The sequence below is a fragment of the Neopsephotus bourkii genome, unplaced genomic scaffold, assembly GCF_033783945.1.
Source record: "Neopsephotus bourkii isolate Nb327-2 ecotype Australia unplaced genomic scaffold, CSIRO-AGI_Nbou_v1 NB_10, whole genome shotgun sequence".
NCBI lineage: Eukaryota > Metazoa > Chordata > Aves > Psittaciformes > Psittacidae > Neopsephotus > Neopsephotus bourkii.
In genome coordinates this window covers 65,066-83,536 of record NW_026900527.1, presented here as the reverse complement: position 1 = coordinate 83,536, position 18,471 = coordinate 65,066, and the positions used below count along the sequence as shown (strand labels likewise).

Below are 18,471 nucleotides of genomic sequence, written 5' to 3'. Positions count from 1 at the left end.
CCCAATGTCCCATCGAACTCTTCCCTCTTCCAGGTTGAAGCCATTCCTCCTCCTCCCATCCCTGCATCCCTTGTCCCAAGCCCCTCTCCAGGTTTCCTGCAGCCCCTTTAGGCACTGGGGCTGCTCTCAGGTCTCCCCTTAGGAGCCTTCTCCTGTCCAGGCTGAGCTGGATGAGCTCCAACCCCAAGCACTCCATAACTGCATGGTCCACACTGCACTGGGAGCGCTCTCCATGCCTGGTACCTCAGGTGTGCTCAGAGCAGAAGGGATCAGCCCCTTCCACAAGAGCATCCTTGCTCCCCAGCCCACAACACCACCAGTGAGCAGCGCACCCAGACTGGGACCCTTCAGCTCCATGTGCCAGGAGCAGGCCAATCCCATGGGATAGAGGCACTCCCATGGCAGGGCAGCAGTTGTGTGCATCCCCTGCTCCGGAGCACAGCCCACACCAGCATCCTGCAGCTGATCCCAATGGGAACGCTGCAGGGGGGGGAACACACCAATGGGAGATGGCATCTCCCAGTGGACTGAGGCAGGGGGCTGTGGGGGTCCAGCTCACGCTGCTCCTCACTGGGAAGCACAGCCTGATCGGACTTGGGCTGGTGCCTGCTGCTGGGAATGGGGCCACAGGCTCTGTGTTTCCATGAGTCACTGCTCCATCAGCCTCATGCAGGAGGATGCTCTGCTCTGAGCCTGCTCTTTGGTGGGTGCTTGGGAAGGAACCAGGCTGGAACAGGGAGAATCACTGTTATAGGAACACAGGGGGATGGAGGCAGTTGTTCTCCCTGGCTCTGCTTCTTCCTTCGCTTCCAAACACTTGGAATCACTGAGGTTGAGGGGAATTGAAGTATTGATGCTCATTCAGTGTTCCCATCTGTACATGGGTGGGAAGGGCTGGTTTGCTCCAAAGGCAATGGTCACACAAGTTCATAGAATCCCAGACTGGTTTGGGATGAAGGGATCTTAAAGCACCTCCATTCCCAACCCCTTCCACTGGAGCAGCTTGCTCCAAGCCCCTGTGTCCAACCTGGCCTTGAGCACTGCCAGGGATGGGAACCCCCAATTCCTTCTCCTCAGGCTCCATCCCATCGTCCCCAGCCTGGGTTTGTGCTGGGATTGCCCCAACCCAAGGACAGGACCTTGCCCTTGGCCTGGTTGAGCTCCATGAGGCTCCCATGGGCATCCTAGGGGTGATTCCTAGAACCCCATCATCCCACAGGGGATCTTTAGGGGATCTCATCTCTTCCAATAGAGAGAACACAGCTCTGTGGGATGAGGGCCACAGTCCTCAAAGCTCTTCCATTCCCTGCTTCCTGGAGCCTCTCTCTGCTCTCTTCTCCCTCCTCAGTTAAGGCCATTTATGACTTAAGGGATGGCCTGGAAATGGGGGTACCTCACAGCATCCTCTCCCATGTGTTTCCTCCTCACTGCTATAATGCACAAAGGGGCCATAGGGAGGTGCCACCTGAACGGGGTCCCTGATGCAGTGCTGCAGCAGGCAAGGCAAGTACCCCAGCATCAGACAGCAGAGCGAGGCAGCAGGGTCTGGCAATGACAACCATGAGGGGGCTGCTTCCCATCACCTCTGATGTGAGAGGATGCAGGAGTGAACAGCATCAACAAGCACTGAGAGCACTGAGAGCACCAGCATGGCCCTGCTGGCCTGGCCTGAGGCCACGGGTGCTGGCAGCATGCAGTGAGCATCCCCATCACGCTGTGAGGCCTGAGTGCATGGGAGCTCGGCCCTGCAGCCTCTGTGTTACCTTATCAGAGCTGCAATGAGCCTAAACCCACAGAGAGCATCACTGGGGCAGCCTCCCCTTTCCCTTGGGCACAGGGTTCAGGAGCAGGGATGCAGCAGGGAGAGGTGGGATGCAGCAGGGAGAAGTGGGATGCAGCAGGGAGAGGCAGGATGCAGCAGGGAGAGGCGGGATGCAGCAGGGAGAGGTGGGATGCAGCAGGGAGAGGTGAGATGCAGCAGGGAGAGGTGGGATGCAGCAGGGAGAGGTGGGATGCAGCAGGGAGAGGTGGGATGCAGCAGGGAGAGGCGGGATGCAGCAGGGAGAGGGGGGATGCAGCAGGGAGAGGGTCAGCAGGGAGAGGTGGGATGCAGCAGGGAGAGGCGGATGCAGCAGGGAGGGATGCAGCAGGGAGAGGTGGGATGCAGCAGGGAGAGGTGGGATGCAGCAGGGAGAGGTGGGATGCAGCAGGGAGAGGCGGGATGCAGCAGGGAGAGGTGGGATGCAGCAGGGAGAGGTGGGATGCAGCAGGGAGAGGTGGGATGCAGCGGGGAGAGGTGGGATGCAGCAGGGAGAGGTGGGATGCAGCAGGGAGAGGCGGGATGCAGCAGGGAGAGGTGGGATGCAGCAGGGAGAGGCGGGATGCAGCAGGGAGAGGTGGGATGCAGCAGGGAGAGGTGGGATGCAGCAGGGAGAGGTGGGATGCAGCAGGGAGAGGTGGGATGCAGCAGGGAGAGGTGGGATGCAGCAGGGAGAGGTGGGATGCAGCAGGGAGAGGTGGGATGCAGCAGGGAGAGGTGGGATGCAGCAGGAGAGGCGGGATGCAGCAGGGGGAGGTGGGATGCAGCAGGGGAGGTGGGATGCAGCAGGGAGGGCGGGAGCAGCGGGAGAGGGGATGCAGGGAAGGGAGCAGGGAGAGGCGGGATGCAGCAGGGAGAGGAGGGATGCAGCAGGGAGAGGCGGGATGCAGCGGGGAGAGGTGGGATGCAGCGGGGAGAGGTGGGATGCAGCGGGGAGAGGTGGGATGCAGCAGGGAGAGGCGGGATGCAGCAGGGAGAGGTGGGATGCAGCAGGGAGAGGTGGGATGCAGCAGGGGGAGGTGGGATGCAGCAGGGAGAGGTGGGATGCAGCAGGGAGAGGCGGGATGCAGCAGGGAGAGGCGGCAGCACAGGCACAGGGGTGCTGCATGGAGGCAGCTCCCCATGGAGCACAACTGGGAGGGAGTCATGGGATGGGTTGGGATGAAGGGAGCTTAAAGCTCATCTAAAGCCACAGGCAGGGACCCCTTCCACTGGAGCAGCTTGCTCCAAGCCCCTGTGTCCAACCTGGCCTTGAGCACTGCCAGGGATGGGGCAGCCACAGCTCCTCTGGGCACCCTGCACCGTGCTCTCATCCCTCTGACCCATGGGGATCCAAGCTGGGGAGCTGAGTGCTCCAAGGGCTGCAGGAGCAGCATCCCTTGGGATACCTGCCCAGACACTGCCACATGTGAGCCACAGCAGGCACAAAGGACAAGGCCACCCTTGCCAAGGGCTGACAGAGCTCGGTGGCCTCCCCAGCCCCTGGGTGGCAGCAGCAGCATCACAGCATCACAGTATGGTAGAGATGGGAAGGGACCTCAAAAGCTCATCCAGTGCAATCCCCCTGCGGAGCAGGAACACCCAGATAAGGTTACACAGCATCCCAGCAGCCCTGCTCACCTGCTGACCTCCGGAACATCATTGATCCTCACAGCTTCCAGCAGAGCATCCTCTGCAAAGGGAGAAAGAATGGGAATGAGTTCACAGGGAGCAGCCCCACAGCCCCAGAGAAGCTGTGGCTGCCCCATCCCTGGCAGTGCTCAAGGCCAGGTTGGACACAGGGGCTTGGAGCAAGCTGCTCCAGTGGAAGGGGTCCCTGTCCATGGTTTTAGATGAGCTTTAAGCTCCCTTCATCCCAACCCATCCCGGGATTCCGTGCTCAGCAGCTCCCTGCCTGCTGCATCCTAACAGCAGAGATGCCCCGGGAGCACCTCCATGGCCATAGGGGTGTGAACGGCTCCATCCTGGCCTCTCCCGTATCCCCAGGGAACCCCTCCTCACCCACTGGGGGTGCTGCCGGTCCCTGCCTCTGCAGCCACCATGGGATGGGGCTGGGAATGACTGGAGCAGAGGGGGGAAGGTCCTGCAGGGCCACACAGGGATGAGGCAGGAGAGGCTCCAGCAAGGCCCCAAGTGACTCCCAACGGGAGGACCCGAGCAAGCCCAGCACCCCCATGGAGCTGCAGCGACACCTCCTGGCTGCTGAGGGTACGGGCAGCCCCCGAGGGGGCTCCCCAGCGCTGGGACCGGCACAGCCCTGCAGGGGCATGGGGCTGCGGGGACATCCCCCCAGGGACCCCAGCCCTGCGCTGCTTCCGGCTCTTGCCCCTTGTCCTGCCCTTTCCCAGCCTCTGCTTTGTGTCTTTAACGGGATCTCCTCAGAGCAGGCAAACACTGCACTGAGCATCGCTCTCTTGGGGCACCAGCACCCAAAGCCATAGGGGTCTGAAGGGACCTTAAAGCTCATCTAAAACCACGGGCAGGGACCCCTTCCACTGGAGCAGCTTGCTCCAAGCCCCTGTGTCCAACCTGGCCTTGAGCACTGCCAGGGATGGGGCAGCCACAGCTTCTCTGGGCACCCTGTGCCAGCGCCTCAGCACCCTCACAGGGAAGAGCTTCTGCCTAAGAGCTCAGCTCAGTCTCCCCTCGGGCAGGTTCAAGCCATTCCCCTTGGCCTGTCCCTACAGGCCCTTGTCCCAAGCCCCTCTCCAGCTTTCCTGCAGCCCCTTTAGGCACTGGAGCTGCTCTCAGGTCTCCCCTTCAGGAGCCTTCTCTTCTCCAGGCTGCCCCAGCCCAGCTCTCTCAGCCTGGCTCCAGAGCAGAGCTGCTCCAGCCCTCGCAGCAGCTCCGTGCCCTCCTCCGGCCTCGCTCCCTTCCCTCCTCCAGAACCTCCCCATTGCCCCCCGCTATCCCACACCCCGTCCCCGCCGGGCCGAGCAGCGATAGTCACCCTTGGACCGCCGGTCCCGCAGGTAGCAGAGGGCCAGGGCCGCGGCCAGGCCGGGCAGCAGCGCTCCGCGGCGGCGCCCCTCGGGCTCCCCTCCATGGGGCCGCCGGCGCTGCACACCCACAGCCCAGGGTGGCGGCGCTCCACGGGGCACGGCGGGCACCGGGCCGGGCTGCGGGGGGGGCGGCCCCGGGAGCTGCTGCTCAGCCATGGGGGTCCCCATGGGGCCTGGCCCCACTGCTAAAGGGGACCCCTTGGGGCCTGGCCCCACTGACAGGGGGCGCCCCCCGGGGCCTTGCCCCCGCCATGACACCCCCAGACTCTGTGGCGCGGAGCGCTGGCGCCCCCTGGCGGCCCAGTCCTCCAGCAGCCGCGGCCCGGCGCCCCCTGCCCCCTCAGCCACCGCGGCCGGCTCAGCCCCGGGGGCCGCCAGCGACGGCGCCAGCCCCGGCCGCGCCCGCAGGAGCCGCGCCAGCCCCGGTGGCGGCGGGCGGGCCGCGAGGGAGGTCAGCATCGTCCCGGTGTGCGCCGCCGGTGCCTCCGGAACCCCGCTCCGAGCAGCTGGAGGCCGGTGAAGCAAGATGGCGGCAGCCGGCAAGCCGGCGCAACAAGAGCGGCAGCTGCGCAAAGCCTGCTGGGAGTTGTAGTCCCCCGCCGCAGCCCCCGTTGTGTTAATGGCGCCGATGCAGACTACAACACCCAGGGGGTGCCGGGGCACCGCCCCGCTTCCGGGGCATGCCGGGAAAAGGAAGGGGTGGAGCCGCGGGTTCGAGACCCGCCTGGGCCTGCTGGCGCAGCCACTAGCGGACACACACGTGTGTACGTAAACACACATGTGCACGTACACACGTGTGCACATGCACACACGTGCGCATACACGTATGTACATACACATGTGCTCATACACACGTGTGCACATGCACACACATGTGCTCATACACACGTGTGCACATACACACAGGTGGTCATACACGTATGTACATACACATGTGCTCATACACGTGTGTACATACACAGACATACACATGCACACGTGTGTACATACATATGTGCTTATACACGTGTACCTGCACATGTGCTCATACACATGTGTGCACATGCACACGCATGTGCTCATACACACGTGCACGTACACACATGCACACAGGCAATCCCGCGCATAGGATTGCGCCTGCATACATGCACATGCAGAGGAGTGCACGTATGTAAGCACTCACACACATGTATGCGTGCATAGGGGAGCATACATATGCATGTACACATGTACTCACACATGGGGCATGCACACACACACGCATGCACTCACGCATGAGCATACAGTCATGGACATGCATGGGCACAGAGGATGCACATACACGCACATACATGTGCAGTCACGTGAACATGCATGTACAGGCACAAACAGCTGCATACACATCTGTTCACGCATGTACATGCACACACATGGGCACGTGCATGCAGCGGCACAGGTGCACATGTGAACTCACACACATGTGCACCCACACACGTGTGCACAAGCACTGCAGGCTCAGCCTGAGCCCTTGGCTCACCCATGCAGGGCATGCACAAGTGCAGGTGCTCCCTGTGTGCGCACGTGTGTGTGAGTGTGTGAGTGCATCCATGTGTGCACATGTCAGTGCATGTATGTGAATGCATGTGTCTGCACATGCATATGAGTGTGAATGCACATGTATGTATGTGTGTGAATCCTGTGTGCACATGTGCATACGTGCCTGTGTGTGAGTGCCTGTGTGCATGAGTGCACGTGTGTGTGCATGGATGTGCATGAATAAATGTGTGTGTGCATGTCTGTGAATCATGTGTGTGCATGCACACACATGCCAGGGTGTGTGCATGTCTGTGTGTATGAGTGCCCATATGTGTACATGCACATACATGCCTGAATGTGCACACATTCATGTGCATATGAGTGCATGTGTGTGCATGCATGTACAAGACACTGCACATGCATGTAAGTACATGTGTGTGTGCACATCTGTGAATCACTTGTGTGCATGCCTGTATTAGTGCACATGTGTGTGTATGCATGTACATACCTGTGTGTGCATGCCTGTATTAGTGCACATGTGTGTGCATGCATGTACATACCTGTGTGTGCATGCCTGTATTAGTGCACATGTGTGTGCATGCATGTACATGCCTGTGTGTGCATGCCTGTATTAGTGCACATGTGTGCATGCATGTACATACCTGTGTGTGCATGCAGGTATTAGTGCACATGTGTGTGCATGCATGTACATGCCTGTGTGTGCATGCAGGTATTAGTGCACATGTGTGTGCATGCCTGTATTAGTGCACATGTGTGTGCATGCATGTACATACCTATGTGTGCATGCAGATATTAGTGCACATGTATGTGCATGCCTGTATTAGTGCACATGTGTGTGCATGCATGTACATACCTGTGTGTGCATGCAGATATTAGTGCACATGTATGTGCATGCCTGTATTAGTGCACATGTGTGTGCATGCACATGTATGTATGTATGCACATACGCGTGCATCCGTGTCCGCGCCTGTGCGCACACCCGTGCGCACGCCCCCATGTGTCAGCGCACTCACGCATGTGCCGCTGCGCACGCGTGTCCCTGCGCGCATCCCTGCGGTGATGCCCGTGAAGGCCACGCGTGCGCCCCCGTACGTTCATGTCTGTACACGCGCGTTCGCGTGCGCAGTGCGGGTGCCCGCGCAACGGCTGCGCGCATCTCTGCGCGCGCCCCGGTGCACCCCCCTCCGGTCCTGATCCCGCCCCGCCCCGCCCCGCCCCGCGCTCCCGGTCCCGCCCCTGCCCATCGCGCACCGCGCACCGGGGATGCCGCCGCCGCCGCCGCTGTAGTTGGGGGGGGGGCGGCGGGACCGGATCGGATCGGATCGGATCGGAACGGATCGGAACGGATCGGATCGGAGCGGACCGGAAGGGATCGGAGCGGACCGGACCATGTCGGGTCGCGACAGCGTCCACATCCCCGACGATCGCGACTTCGGCGCGTTCCGAGCGCAGTGCGAGTCCGAGAGCGGCTGGAGCCTCACCTACAGCAAGGGGGGGGTGGCGGTGTGGGTGCAGCTCCGCGAACCCGAGCGCGACCTCCATAAGATCAAGGTGAGAGATCGGGATCGGGATCGGGATCGGGATCGGGAATGGGAACGGGAACGGGAATGGGAATGGGAACGGGAATGGGAACGGGATCGGGAATGGGAACGGGAACCGGCAGCGGGGGTAGCGGGGGGGGGGGGGGATGCCTCTGGGGCTGGAGGGAAGTGGGGACCCTTGTGGGGTGATGCTGCACCTAGGGGTAAGGGGGGACCCCGCAGTGAATGGGACTTGGAGGGTGATGGAGCACCCTGGGGTGAGGGGGGACCCCACAGCGAGTGGGGAGCCTCAAGGGATCCAGTGTCCAGAAGCAAGGGGGGACCCCACATAAGGTGGGACTTGGGGGTGATGCAGTGACCTGAAGGAAGGGGGGACCCCAAAGTGAGTGGGGTCCCTAAAGGGATCCAGTATCCAGAAGCAAGGGGGGACCCCACATAAGGTGGGACTTGGGGGTGATGCAGCGACCTGAAGGAAGGGGGGACCCCAAAGTGAGTGGGGGTTAGGGGGTGATGGAGCCCCCTGGGGTGAGCAGGGACGCCACAGCAAGTGGGGACCCTACAGCAGGGTCCCTACAGCGAGTGGGTCCCTCAAGCGATGCAGCACCGTGGGGCAAGGGGGGACCCCAAAGTAAGTGTGGACCATGGGGGTGAGCAGGAGCGGGGTGCAAGCAGGGACCCTGTGGCAAGGGGGGACCCCAGGGGTTAGTGGGGACCCTGGGGCAAGTTGGGGACCCTCAAGTGATGCAGCCCCCCCCGGGGGCGAGCAGGGACCTGGCTGAGCCGTTCCCCATTGCAAACAGGGACCCCAGTGACAAGGGGGGACTGGGGAGTTGCAGGGGGGTGATGGGGTCCCCCCCATAGGGCTCACTGCATGGGGGAGCTGTGGGGTCCTTGTGGTCCCTATGGTGCTGGCCCTTGCCCTGTGCCATGGGGTGGCATCGGTTCCGCAGGCACCGAACACTGGGGTGGTGGCACCGGTTGGTCCCGGTTCCCATTGGGAATCCCACTGGGAATCGCCTCTGTTGGCTCCCAGCGCTGCTGTGGCAGAGCCTGGAGGGGTGCTTGGGGACAAGGGGTGTCAATGGCCATCGGTGCTGTCACAGTGAGCCCCAACGAGGAGGTTTTGGGGGCACCGAGCGCCCATCACCGTGGTGTCACCATGGGCAGGTTGTGCTGGGCCTGGCTCTGTGGGGCAGCACATCCCGCTCCCCACACTGAGCCCCCCCCCCCAAACTCTGCTGATGGCTTTTGGGGTGTTCCTGCATCCCAAAGCGGCTCCGGTGGGATTGGGGCGCTGCTGTGTGGGCAGGGGGGGACTGGGGGTGTCCTCCCTGTTCCCTGCCTGTCCCCTGCCTGTTCCCTGCCTGTCCCCTGCTTGTTCCCTGCCTGTTCCCTGCCTGTCCCCTGCCTGTTCCCTGCCTGTTCCCTGCTTGTTCCCTGCCTGTTCCCTGCCTGTTCCCTGCCTGTCCCCTGCTTGTTCCCTGCCTGTCCCCTGCCTGTTCCCTTCCTGTTCCCTGCCCATTCCCTGCCCATTCCCTGCCCATCCCGACAATCCGGTTGTGCCACGTCCTCCGCCGTGCCTGGGAACCATCCCAAGGTGTGCACCAGGATGTCCTGGTCCAGCGCGTTCCCACCAGGGGCAGTTTGTACCCGGCACCATCCCTCACCCATCCCATCCCCATGCCCTTCCCTGCCTGTCCCGGTACCCCCAGCCCCTTCCTGCCTGCATCCTGCTTGGGAAGATCCTGATGGATGATCCCATATGGATGCTCTCTGTGTGTGTGTGTGTGTGCAGTGGCACTGGGCAGCATCAGGGTCCAGGGGGCACAGCCAGGCTCCAGGATGGGATGCTCCGGTTGGGTTTCATGGATGGCCATGGGGTTCACCCCAAAGCTCCCACCCCTCTTTGGCATCTCCTCTTTTCCCATCAGGAATGTGGCTCTGGTCTAACCTGTTTGCCAGCAGGCTGGGAACAAAAAGGTTGTGATTCATCCTTGGGACATGGGATGGGGCATTCAGTGATCCCAAAGATGGGGGACACCATTTGGGATCCCCCCCCTTCTCCATCCCATCCTGGTGGATGCAGGGAGATGCTGCCCTAGGGAAGGGCCCATCCCATGGGATGGGGTTGGAGCTGTTCCCACAGGTCCCTGCTTGTTCCTTATGACCCTTGTGATGGTCGCTAATGAACGGGGCTCTGTAATGAGCTTAATGACCCCCGTGGATGCACCCATGGCCATGGGTCCTGCTCCGGGCATGGGGGGGGCATCATGGGGAGGCTGTGGGCACCTCTTGCCTGGGGCAGAGCCAATGGCACCGGGTGGCTCCTTCCTCCTCCTCCTCACCCCATAGAGTCAATATTGACCCAAGGCTGTGGCCCGGCCCCTCTCCCATTCACATTCCAGGTCCCCAGGGACCGCATCCAGCCCGGCCCATGCGGGTGGGAGATGGGGGTCACGGATGTGAGGGGCTGAGACTGGACCAGATGGTGGCTGATGGGGGGGGGTGACTGAGGAGCAGATGGGAAAGGTGGGGTGGGATATGGGCTCCATGGGGTTGGAAATGGGCTCCATGGGGTCAGAGAGGGGCTCTATGGGGTTGTAGATGGGGTCTATGGGGTTGGAGATGGGCTCTATGGGGTTGGAGGTGGGGTCTATGGGGTCGGAGATGGGCTTCATGGGGTTGGAGATGGGGTCTATGGGGTTGGAGATGGGCTCTATGGGGTTGGAGATGGGCTCCATGGGGTTGGAGATGGGGTCTGTGGGGTTGGAGATGGGCTCCATGGGGTTGGAGATGGGCTCTATGGGGTTGGAAATGGGGTCTATGGGGTCAGAGGTGGGCTCCATGGGGTTGGAGATGGGCTCCATGGGGTGGAAATGGGCTCCATGGGGTTGGAGATGAGCTCCATGGGGTTGGAGATGGGCTCTAGGGGTCGGAGATGGGCTCCATGGGGTCGGAGATGGGCTCCATAGGGTGGGAGAGGGGCTCTATGGGGTTGGAGAGGGGCTCCATGGGGTTGGAGATGGGCTCCATGGGGTTGGAGATGGGCTCTATGGGGTTGGAGATGGGCTCCATGGGGTTGGAGATGGGCTGTATGGGGTTGGAGATGGGCTGTATGTGGTTGGATATGGGTTCTATGGGGTTGGAGATGGGCTCCATGGGGTTGAAGATGGGCTGTATGGGGTTGGAGATGGGTTCTATGGGGTTGGAGAGGGGCTCCATGGGGTTGGAGATGGGCTCCATGGGGTTGGAGATGGGGTCTATGGGGTTGGAGATGGGCTCTATGGGGTTGGAGATGGGCTCTATGGGGTTGGAGAGGGGCTCCATGGGGTCGGAAATGGGCTCTATGGGGTTGGAGATGGGCTCCATGGGGTTGGAGATGGGCTCCATGGGGTTGGAGATGGTCTCCATGGGGTCAGAGATGGTCTCCATGGGGTTGGAGATGGGCTCCATGGGGTTGGAGATGGGCACCATAGGGTGGGAGATGGTCTCCATGGGGTCAGAGATGGTCTCCATAGGGTTGGAGATGGGCTCCATGGGGTCGGATATGGGCTCTATGGGGTCGGAAATGGGCTCCAAGGGGTTGGAGAGGCGCTCCATGGGGTTGGGGCCAGGCTCCAGCTCCTTCACCCTAATCCAGCCCCAGCTCTGGGGCCCAGGAGTGTCCGGGGCCACCATTGGGATGAGCTGGACCTGGAGGCCTTTGGTGGGGCTGACCCCGGGTCCCAGCTTGGGCACAGCCGGGTGCAGGAGGATGGGGCCGTGGCTCCCCCTTTCTTCCCCTCATGTTCCCAAGCTGTCCCCCCATGACCGGTGCCATGCACCAGCCGTGGCCCCAGTGCCAAACTGGGCCTGACTGGGCTGAGCTGCTGGTTGGGATCCAGCCCCATTGGGTGTGAGAAGCATGAGAAGGACCCTCATGGGTGGTCCATGGTCCCCTCCTCACTCGGGGGCTCCCATGGCCCCCTCCTTCTTAGGGGTCTCCATGGCCATCTGGGTACCCCCATGGATGCCCAGTGTTAATGATGGGATCAGTGCAGTGGGATGGATGGATGCGGGTGTCTCCAGTGTTGCTGATGGGATCAGTGCAGTGGGATGGATGGATGCGGGTGTCTCCAGTGCTGATGATGGGATCAGTGCAGTGGGATGGATGGAGCTGGGTGTCTCCAGAGTTGCTGATGGGATCAGTGCAGTGGGATGGATGGATGCGGGTGTCTCCAGTGTTAATGATGGGATCAGTGCAGTGGGATGGATGGATGCGGGTGTCTCCAGTGTTGCTGATGGGATCAGTGCAGTGGGATGGATGGATGCGGGTGTCTCCAGTGTTAATGATGGGATCAGTGCAGTGGGATGGATGGATGCGGGTGTCTCCAGTGTTGATGATGGGATCAGTGCAGTGGGATGGATGGATGCGGGTGTCTCCAGTGTTAATGATGGGATCAGTGCAGTGGGATGGATGGATGCGGGTGTCTCCAGTGTTGATGATGGGATCAGTGCAGTGGGATGGATGGATGCGGGTGTCTCCAGTGTTGATGATGGGATCAGTGCAGTGGGATGGATGGATGCGGGTGTCTCCAGTGTTAATGATGGGATCAGTGCAGTGGGATGGATGGATGCGGGTGTCTCCAGTGTTGATGATGGGATCAGTGCAGTGGGATGGATGGATGCGGGTGTCTCCAGTGTTGATGATGGGATCAGTGCAGTGGGATGGATGGATGCGGGTGTCTCCAGTGTTAATGATGGGATCAGTGCAGTGGGATGGATGGATGCGGGTGTCTCCAGTGTTGATGATGGGATCAGTGCAGTGGGATGGATGGATGCGGGTGTCTCCAGTGTTGATGATGGGATCAGTGCAGTGGGATGGATGCGGGTGTCTCCAGTGTTGATGATGGGATCAGTGCAGTGGGATGGATGGATGCGGGTGTCTCCAGTGTTAATGATGGGATCAGTGCAGTGGGATGGATGGATGCGGGTGTCTCCAGTGTTGATGATGGGATCAGTGCAGTGGGATGGATGGATGCGGGTGTCTCCAGTGTTAATGATGGGATCAGTGCAGTGGGATGGATGGATGCGGGTGTCTCCAGTGTTGATGATGGGATCAGTGCAGTGGGATGGATGGATGCGGGTGTCTCCAGTGTTGATGATGGGATCAGTGCAGTGGGATGGATGCGGGTGTCTCCAGTGTTGCTGATGGGATCAGTGCAGTGGGATGGATGGATGCGGGTGTCTCCAGTGTTAATGATGGGATCAGTGCAGTGGGATGGATGGATGCGGGTGTCTCCAGTGTTGATGATGGGATCAGTGCAGTGGGATGGATGGATGCGGGTGTCTCCAGTGTTAATGATGGGATCAGTGCAGTGGGATGGATGGATGCGGGTGTCTCCAGTGTTTGATGGGATAGTGCAGTGGGTGGTGGATGCGGGTGTCTCCAGTGTTGTGATGGGATCAGTGCTGTGGGATGGATGGATGCGGGTGTCTCCAGTGTTGATGATGGGATCAGTGCAGTGGGATGGATGGATGCGGGTGTCTCCAGTGTTAATGATGGGATCAGTGCAGTGGGATGGATGGATGCGGGTGTCTCCAGTGTTGATGATGGGATCAGTGCAGTGGGATGGATGGATGCGGGTGTCTCCAGTGTTGCTGATGGGATCAGTGCAGTGGGATGGATGGATGCGGGTGTCTCCAGTGTGATGATGGGATCAGCATGGTGGGATGGATGGATGCGGGTGTCTCCAGTGTTAATGATGGGATCAGTGCAGTGGGATGGATGGATGCGGGTGTCTCCAGTGTTGATGATGGGATCAGTGCAGTGGGATGGATGGATGCGGGTGTCTCCAGTGTTGATGATGGGATCAGTGCAGTGGGATGGATGGATGCGGGTGTCTCCAGTGTTAATGATGGGATCAGTGCAGTGGGATGGATGGATGCGGGTGTCTCCAGTGATGATGATGGGATCAGTGCAGTGGGATGGATGGATGCGGGTGTCTCCAGTGTTAATGATGGGATCAGTGCAGTGGGATGGATGGATGCGGGTGTCTCCAGTGTTAAGATGGGATCAGTGCAGTGGGATGGATGGATGCGGGTGTCTCCAGTGTTAATGATGGGATCAGTGCAGTGGGATGGATGGATGCGGGTGTCTCCAGTGTTAATGATGGGATCAGTGCAGTGGGATGGATGGATGCGGGTGTCTCCAGTGTTAATGATGGGATCAGTGCAGTGGGATGGATGGATGTGGGTGTCTCCAGTGTTACTATGGGATCACTGTGGCGTGCTGCAGTGCAGGATGGAGTGCCGGGACGTGCCGGCAGAGACGCTCTATGACGTGCTGCACGACATCGAGTACCGCAAGAAGTGGGACACCAACGTCATCGAGACCTTCGACATCGGGAAGCTCACCGTCAACTCCGACGTGGGCTACTACGCCTGTGAGCAGGGCCATGGGTCCCATGGTGATGGAGGCACCGTCAGCCATGGGGCTGGTGGTGCCCATGGTGCCCGGGGGGACCTGGCACCATTCAGGGTGGGATATGGGGTGGGATCTTTGCTTATGCTTGGAGGGGTCTCTCCCCATTGCTGTCCATAGGGAAGTGCCCCAAGCCCCTCAAGAACCGGGATGTCATCACGCTGCGCTCCTGGCTGCCCATGGGCAACGACTACATCATCATGAACTACTCCGTCAAGCACCCTGTGAGTGCGCTGAGGGGGTCCCATGGGTGCTGCCTGCACTGGGGTGGGTGGATGGGGGGTGTCTGAGCGCACCCCATGTCCCCCTGCAGAAGTACCCCCCGCGGAAGGACATGGTCCGGGCCGTCTCCATCCAGACCGGGTACCTGATCGAGGGGACGGGGGCCAAGAGCTGCACCATCACCTACCTGGCGCAGGTGGACCCCAAAGGTAATGGGGGGACCCCTATCCCCTGCCCAGCACCCTGCAGGGCTCAGGCCACGCTTGGGGACAGACACCCTCTGGTTAGGGGTGCTCCTGAGGGATCAGCTGAGGTGGATCACAGACCATGGGATCAGTGCAATGGGATGGATGGAGCTGGGTGTTTCCAGTGATGATGGGATCAGTGCAGTGGGTGGGTGTGGGTGGTGGTGGTGTTTATGATGGGATCACAGTGGGATGGATGGATGCGGGTGTCTCCAGTGTTAATGATGGGATCAGTGCAGTGGGATGGATGGATGCGGGTGTCTCCAGTGTTAATGATGGGATCAGTGCAGTGGGATGGATGGATGCGGGTGTCTCCAGTGTTGTGATGGGATCGTGCAGTGGGATGGATGGATGCGGGTGTCTCCAGTGTTGATGATGGGATCAGTGCAGTGGGATGGATGGATGCGGGTGTCTCCAGTGTTGTGATGGGATCTGCAGTGGGATGGATGGTGCGGGTGTCTCCAGTGTTGATGATGGGATCAGTGCAGTGGGATGGATGGATGCGGGTGTCTCCAGTGTTATGATGGGATCGTGTGGGTGGGTGGGTGGTGTGGGGTGTTGTGTTTGTGGGTGTGGTGGGTGGTGGTGGGGTGTTAGTGTTAATGATGGGATCAGTGCAGTGGGATGGATGGATGCGGGTGTCTCCAGTGTTGATGATGGGATCAGTGCAGTGGGATGGATGGATGCGGGTGTCTCCAGTGATGGTGATGGGATCAACACAGTGGGATGGATGCGGGTGTTTCCAAGGTTGATGATGGGATCAGTGCAGTGGGATGGATGGATGCGGGTGTCTCCAGTGTTAATGATGGGATCGGTGCAGTGGGATGGATGGAGCTGGGTGTTTCCAGGGTTGATGATGGGATCAACACGGTGGGATGGATGGATGTGGGTGTTTCCGGGGTGATGATGGGATCAGTGCAGTGGGATGGATGATCTGGTTGTTTCCAGGGGTGATGATGGGATCAGTGCAGTGGGATGGATGATCTGGTTGTTTCCAGGGGTGATGATGGGATCAGTGCAGTGGGATGGATGGATCTGGTTGTTTCCAAGGTTGATGATGGGATCAGCACAGTGGGATGGATGGATCTGGCTGTTTCCAAGGTTGATGATGGGATCAGCACAGTGGGATGGATGGATGCGGGTGTTTCCCAGAGCTGGGAGGGTGGGTGGGCTTCAGGTGTGCTCCAATAGGCAGCAGTGGGATCATCTCAGGATACAACCGGAGCACTGGCACCAGGAGGGAACATTTTGGGCCCATTCTCTTGAAATGTCCATTTTTGGGGTGGCCAAGATGCTGAAATGGCTTTTTTGGGAAGTAGCCGGAAGCTACAATGGGAATTTGGGTTGAATCCTGCTTCTCCTGGCTGAGCATCCCTGGATCACCCAGGCCCCTCACCACAGGATGTCCCCAGGCAGGGACCAGCCCCAATGTGTCTCCTCTTCCCCCAGGTTCCCTTCCCAAGTGGGTGGTGAACAAATCCTCACAGTTCCTGGCTCCCAAGGTGAGTGTGGGAGGCCTTTGGGATGGGGACTGGGATAGGATGGGGATTGGGACAGGATGGGATGGAGATGGGGATGGGATGGGGATGAGGATGGGGATGGGATTGGGATGAGAGATGGGAATGGTGTGGGGGATGGTATGAAGATGGGGATAGGATAGGGATGGAGATTGGGGTGGAGATGGGATGGGATAGGGATGGGGATGGGATGGGGCTGGGATGGGAATAGGATGGAGATGGGGATGGATTGGGGATGGGATGGAGATGGGGAGGGGGAACAGATGGGGATGGGGAAGGGATGGGGATAGGATTGGAATGGGGATCGGGATGGATTGGGAATGGGATGGGGATGGAGACAGGGACGGGATGGGGATGGGAGGGAGATGGGGATTGGATGAGGATGGAGATGGGGATGGGATGGGGATGGGATGGGATGGGGATGGGGATGGATGGAATGGATGGGGATGGGATGGGGAGGGATGGGATGGGGATGGGATGGGGATGGGGATGGAGATGGGATGGATGGAGGGGATGGGATGGGGATGGGATGGGGATGGGGAGGGATGGGGATGGGATGGGGATGGGGATGGGGATGGGGATGGGGGATGGGGATGGAGGGATGGGGATGGATGGAGATGGGATGGATGGAGATGGATGGATGGAGATGGGATGGATGGGGATTGGATGGATGGGGTGGGGTGGATGGGGATTGGATGGATGGAGATGGGGTGGATGGGGATTGGATGGATGGAGATGGATGGATGGGGATTGGATGGATGGGGATGGGATGGATGGAGATGGGGATGGGGATGGGATGGGATTGGGATGGGATGGGGATGGGGATGGGGATGGGATGGGATGGGGATGGGATGGGGATGGGGATGGGATGGGGATGGGAAAGGGATGGGATGGGGATGGGGATGGGATGGGATGGGAAAGGGATGGGGTGGGGACGGGGATGGGAATGGGGATGGGATGGGATGGGATGGGATAGGGGATGTGGATGCAGTCCCTCCCGCTCCCGCAGGCCATGCGGAAGATGTACAAGGCGTGCCTGAAGTACCCCGAGTGGAAGCAGCGGCACGAGCCCCACTTCAAGCCCTGGCTCTTCCCGGAGCAGAGCCGGCTCCCGGCGCTGGCGCTGGCCGAGCTCTCGCTCCAGCACGCGGACTCCCTGGAGAACATCGACGAGAGCTCCCTCCAGGAGAGCAGGGAGGAGCGCGGCGAGGCCAGCGACGAGGACAGCCTCAACTGAGCCCCACGCATCCCTATGGGGGCTCTAGGGTCCATGTGTCCCCATCACTTCATGGGGGTCTATGGTCCATGTGTCCCCATCACCTTATTGGGGGTCTATGGTCCATATGCCTCCATCATCTCATGGGGGTCTATGGTCCATGTGTCCCCATCACCTCATGGGGGTCTATGGTCCATGTGTCCCCATCATCTCATGGGGGTCTATGGTCCATGTGTCCCCATCACTTCATGGGGCTCTATGGTCCATGTGTCCCCATCACCTCATGGGGCTCTATGGTCCATGTGTCCCCATCATCTCATGGGGGTCTATGGTCCATGTGTCCCCATCACTTCATGGGGGTCTATGGTCCATGTGTCCCCATCACCTTATTGGGGGTCTATGGTCCATATGCCTCCATCATCTCATGGGGGTCTATGGTCCATGTGTCCCCATCATCTCATGGGGGTCTATGGTCCATGTGCCTCCATCATCTCATGGGGATCTATGGTCCATGTGTCCCCCACCATAGGGGATCTATGGTCCATGTGCCCCCATCATCTCATGGGGGTCTATGGTCCATGTGTCCCCATCATCTCGTGGGGCTCTATGGTCCATGTGTCCCCATCACCTCATGGGGGTCTATGGTCCATGTGTCCCCATCATCTCATGGGGCTCTATGGTCCATGTGTCCCCATCATCTCATGGGGGTCTATGGTCCATGTGTCCCCATTATCTCATGGGGGTCTATGGTCCATGTGTCCCCATCACCTCATGGGGGTCTATGGTCCATGTGTCCCCATCATCTCATGGGGGTCTATGGTCCATGTGTCCCCATCACTTCATGGGGGGTCTGTGGTCCATGTGTCCCCATCACCTTATTGGGGGTCTATGGTCCATGTGCCTCCATCATCTCATGGGGGTCTATGGTCCA

At 60.1% G+C, this 18,471-nt stretch overlaps 2 protein-coding genes across 2 annotated transcripts in view; one reads left to right on the top strand and one right to left on the bottom strand.

Annotated features, from left to right (window-relative positions):
* CLPB (ClpB family mitochondrial disaggregase) overlaps positions 1-7,727 on the bottom strand; it is a 61,088-nt gene extending 53,361 nt beyond the window's left edge. Inside the window, exons 1-3 of the mRNA XM_061368244.1 lie at positions 7,588-7,727; positions 4,770-5,566; positions 3,440-3,491 (exon numbers count right to left, since the gene is read on the bottom strand). Coding sequence (XP_061224228.1) covers positions 3,440-3,491; positions 4,770-5,566; positions 7,588-7,727 — 989 coding nt within the window. The remainder of the gene's footprint in view (positions 1-3,439; positions 3,492-4,769; positions 5,567-7,587) is intronic.
* On the top strand, positions 7,697-17,575 carry STARD10 (StAR related lipid transfer domain containing 10). Its single transcript, XM_061368137.1, has 6 exons — positions 7,697-7,887; positions 14,155-14,302; positions 14,461-14,564; positions 14,654-14,771; positions 16,257-16,309; positions 17,334-17,575. Exons 1-6 carry the CDS (start codon positions 7,726-7,728, stop codon positions 17,559-17,561), a joined length of 813 nt encoding a protein of 270 aa, XP_061224121.1. The 5' UTR covers positions 7,697-7,725; the 3' UTR covers positions 17,562-17,575.
* Positions 17,576-18,471: the final 896 nt, after the last annotated feature.

What these genes read in the sequence shown, in the direction of transcription:
- STARD10 (XM_061368137.1), top strand. Translation starts at nt 7,726, where the DNA reads ATGTCGGGTCGCGACAGCGTCCACATCCCCGACGATCGCGACTTCGGC. An exon ending in CGACGTGGGCTACTACGCCT is followed by an intron (nt 14,303 to 14,460) that starts GTGAGCAGGGCC and finishes TGCTGTCCATAG; the next exon opens with GGAAGTGCCCCAAGCCCCTC. An exon ending in ACTACTCCGTCAAGCACCCT is followed by an intron (nt 14,565 to 14,653) that starts GTGAGTGCGCTG and finishes GTCCCCCTGCAG; the next exon opens with AAGTACCCCCCGCGGAAGGA.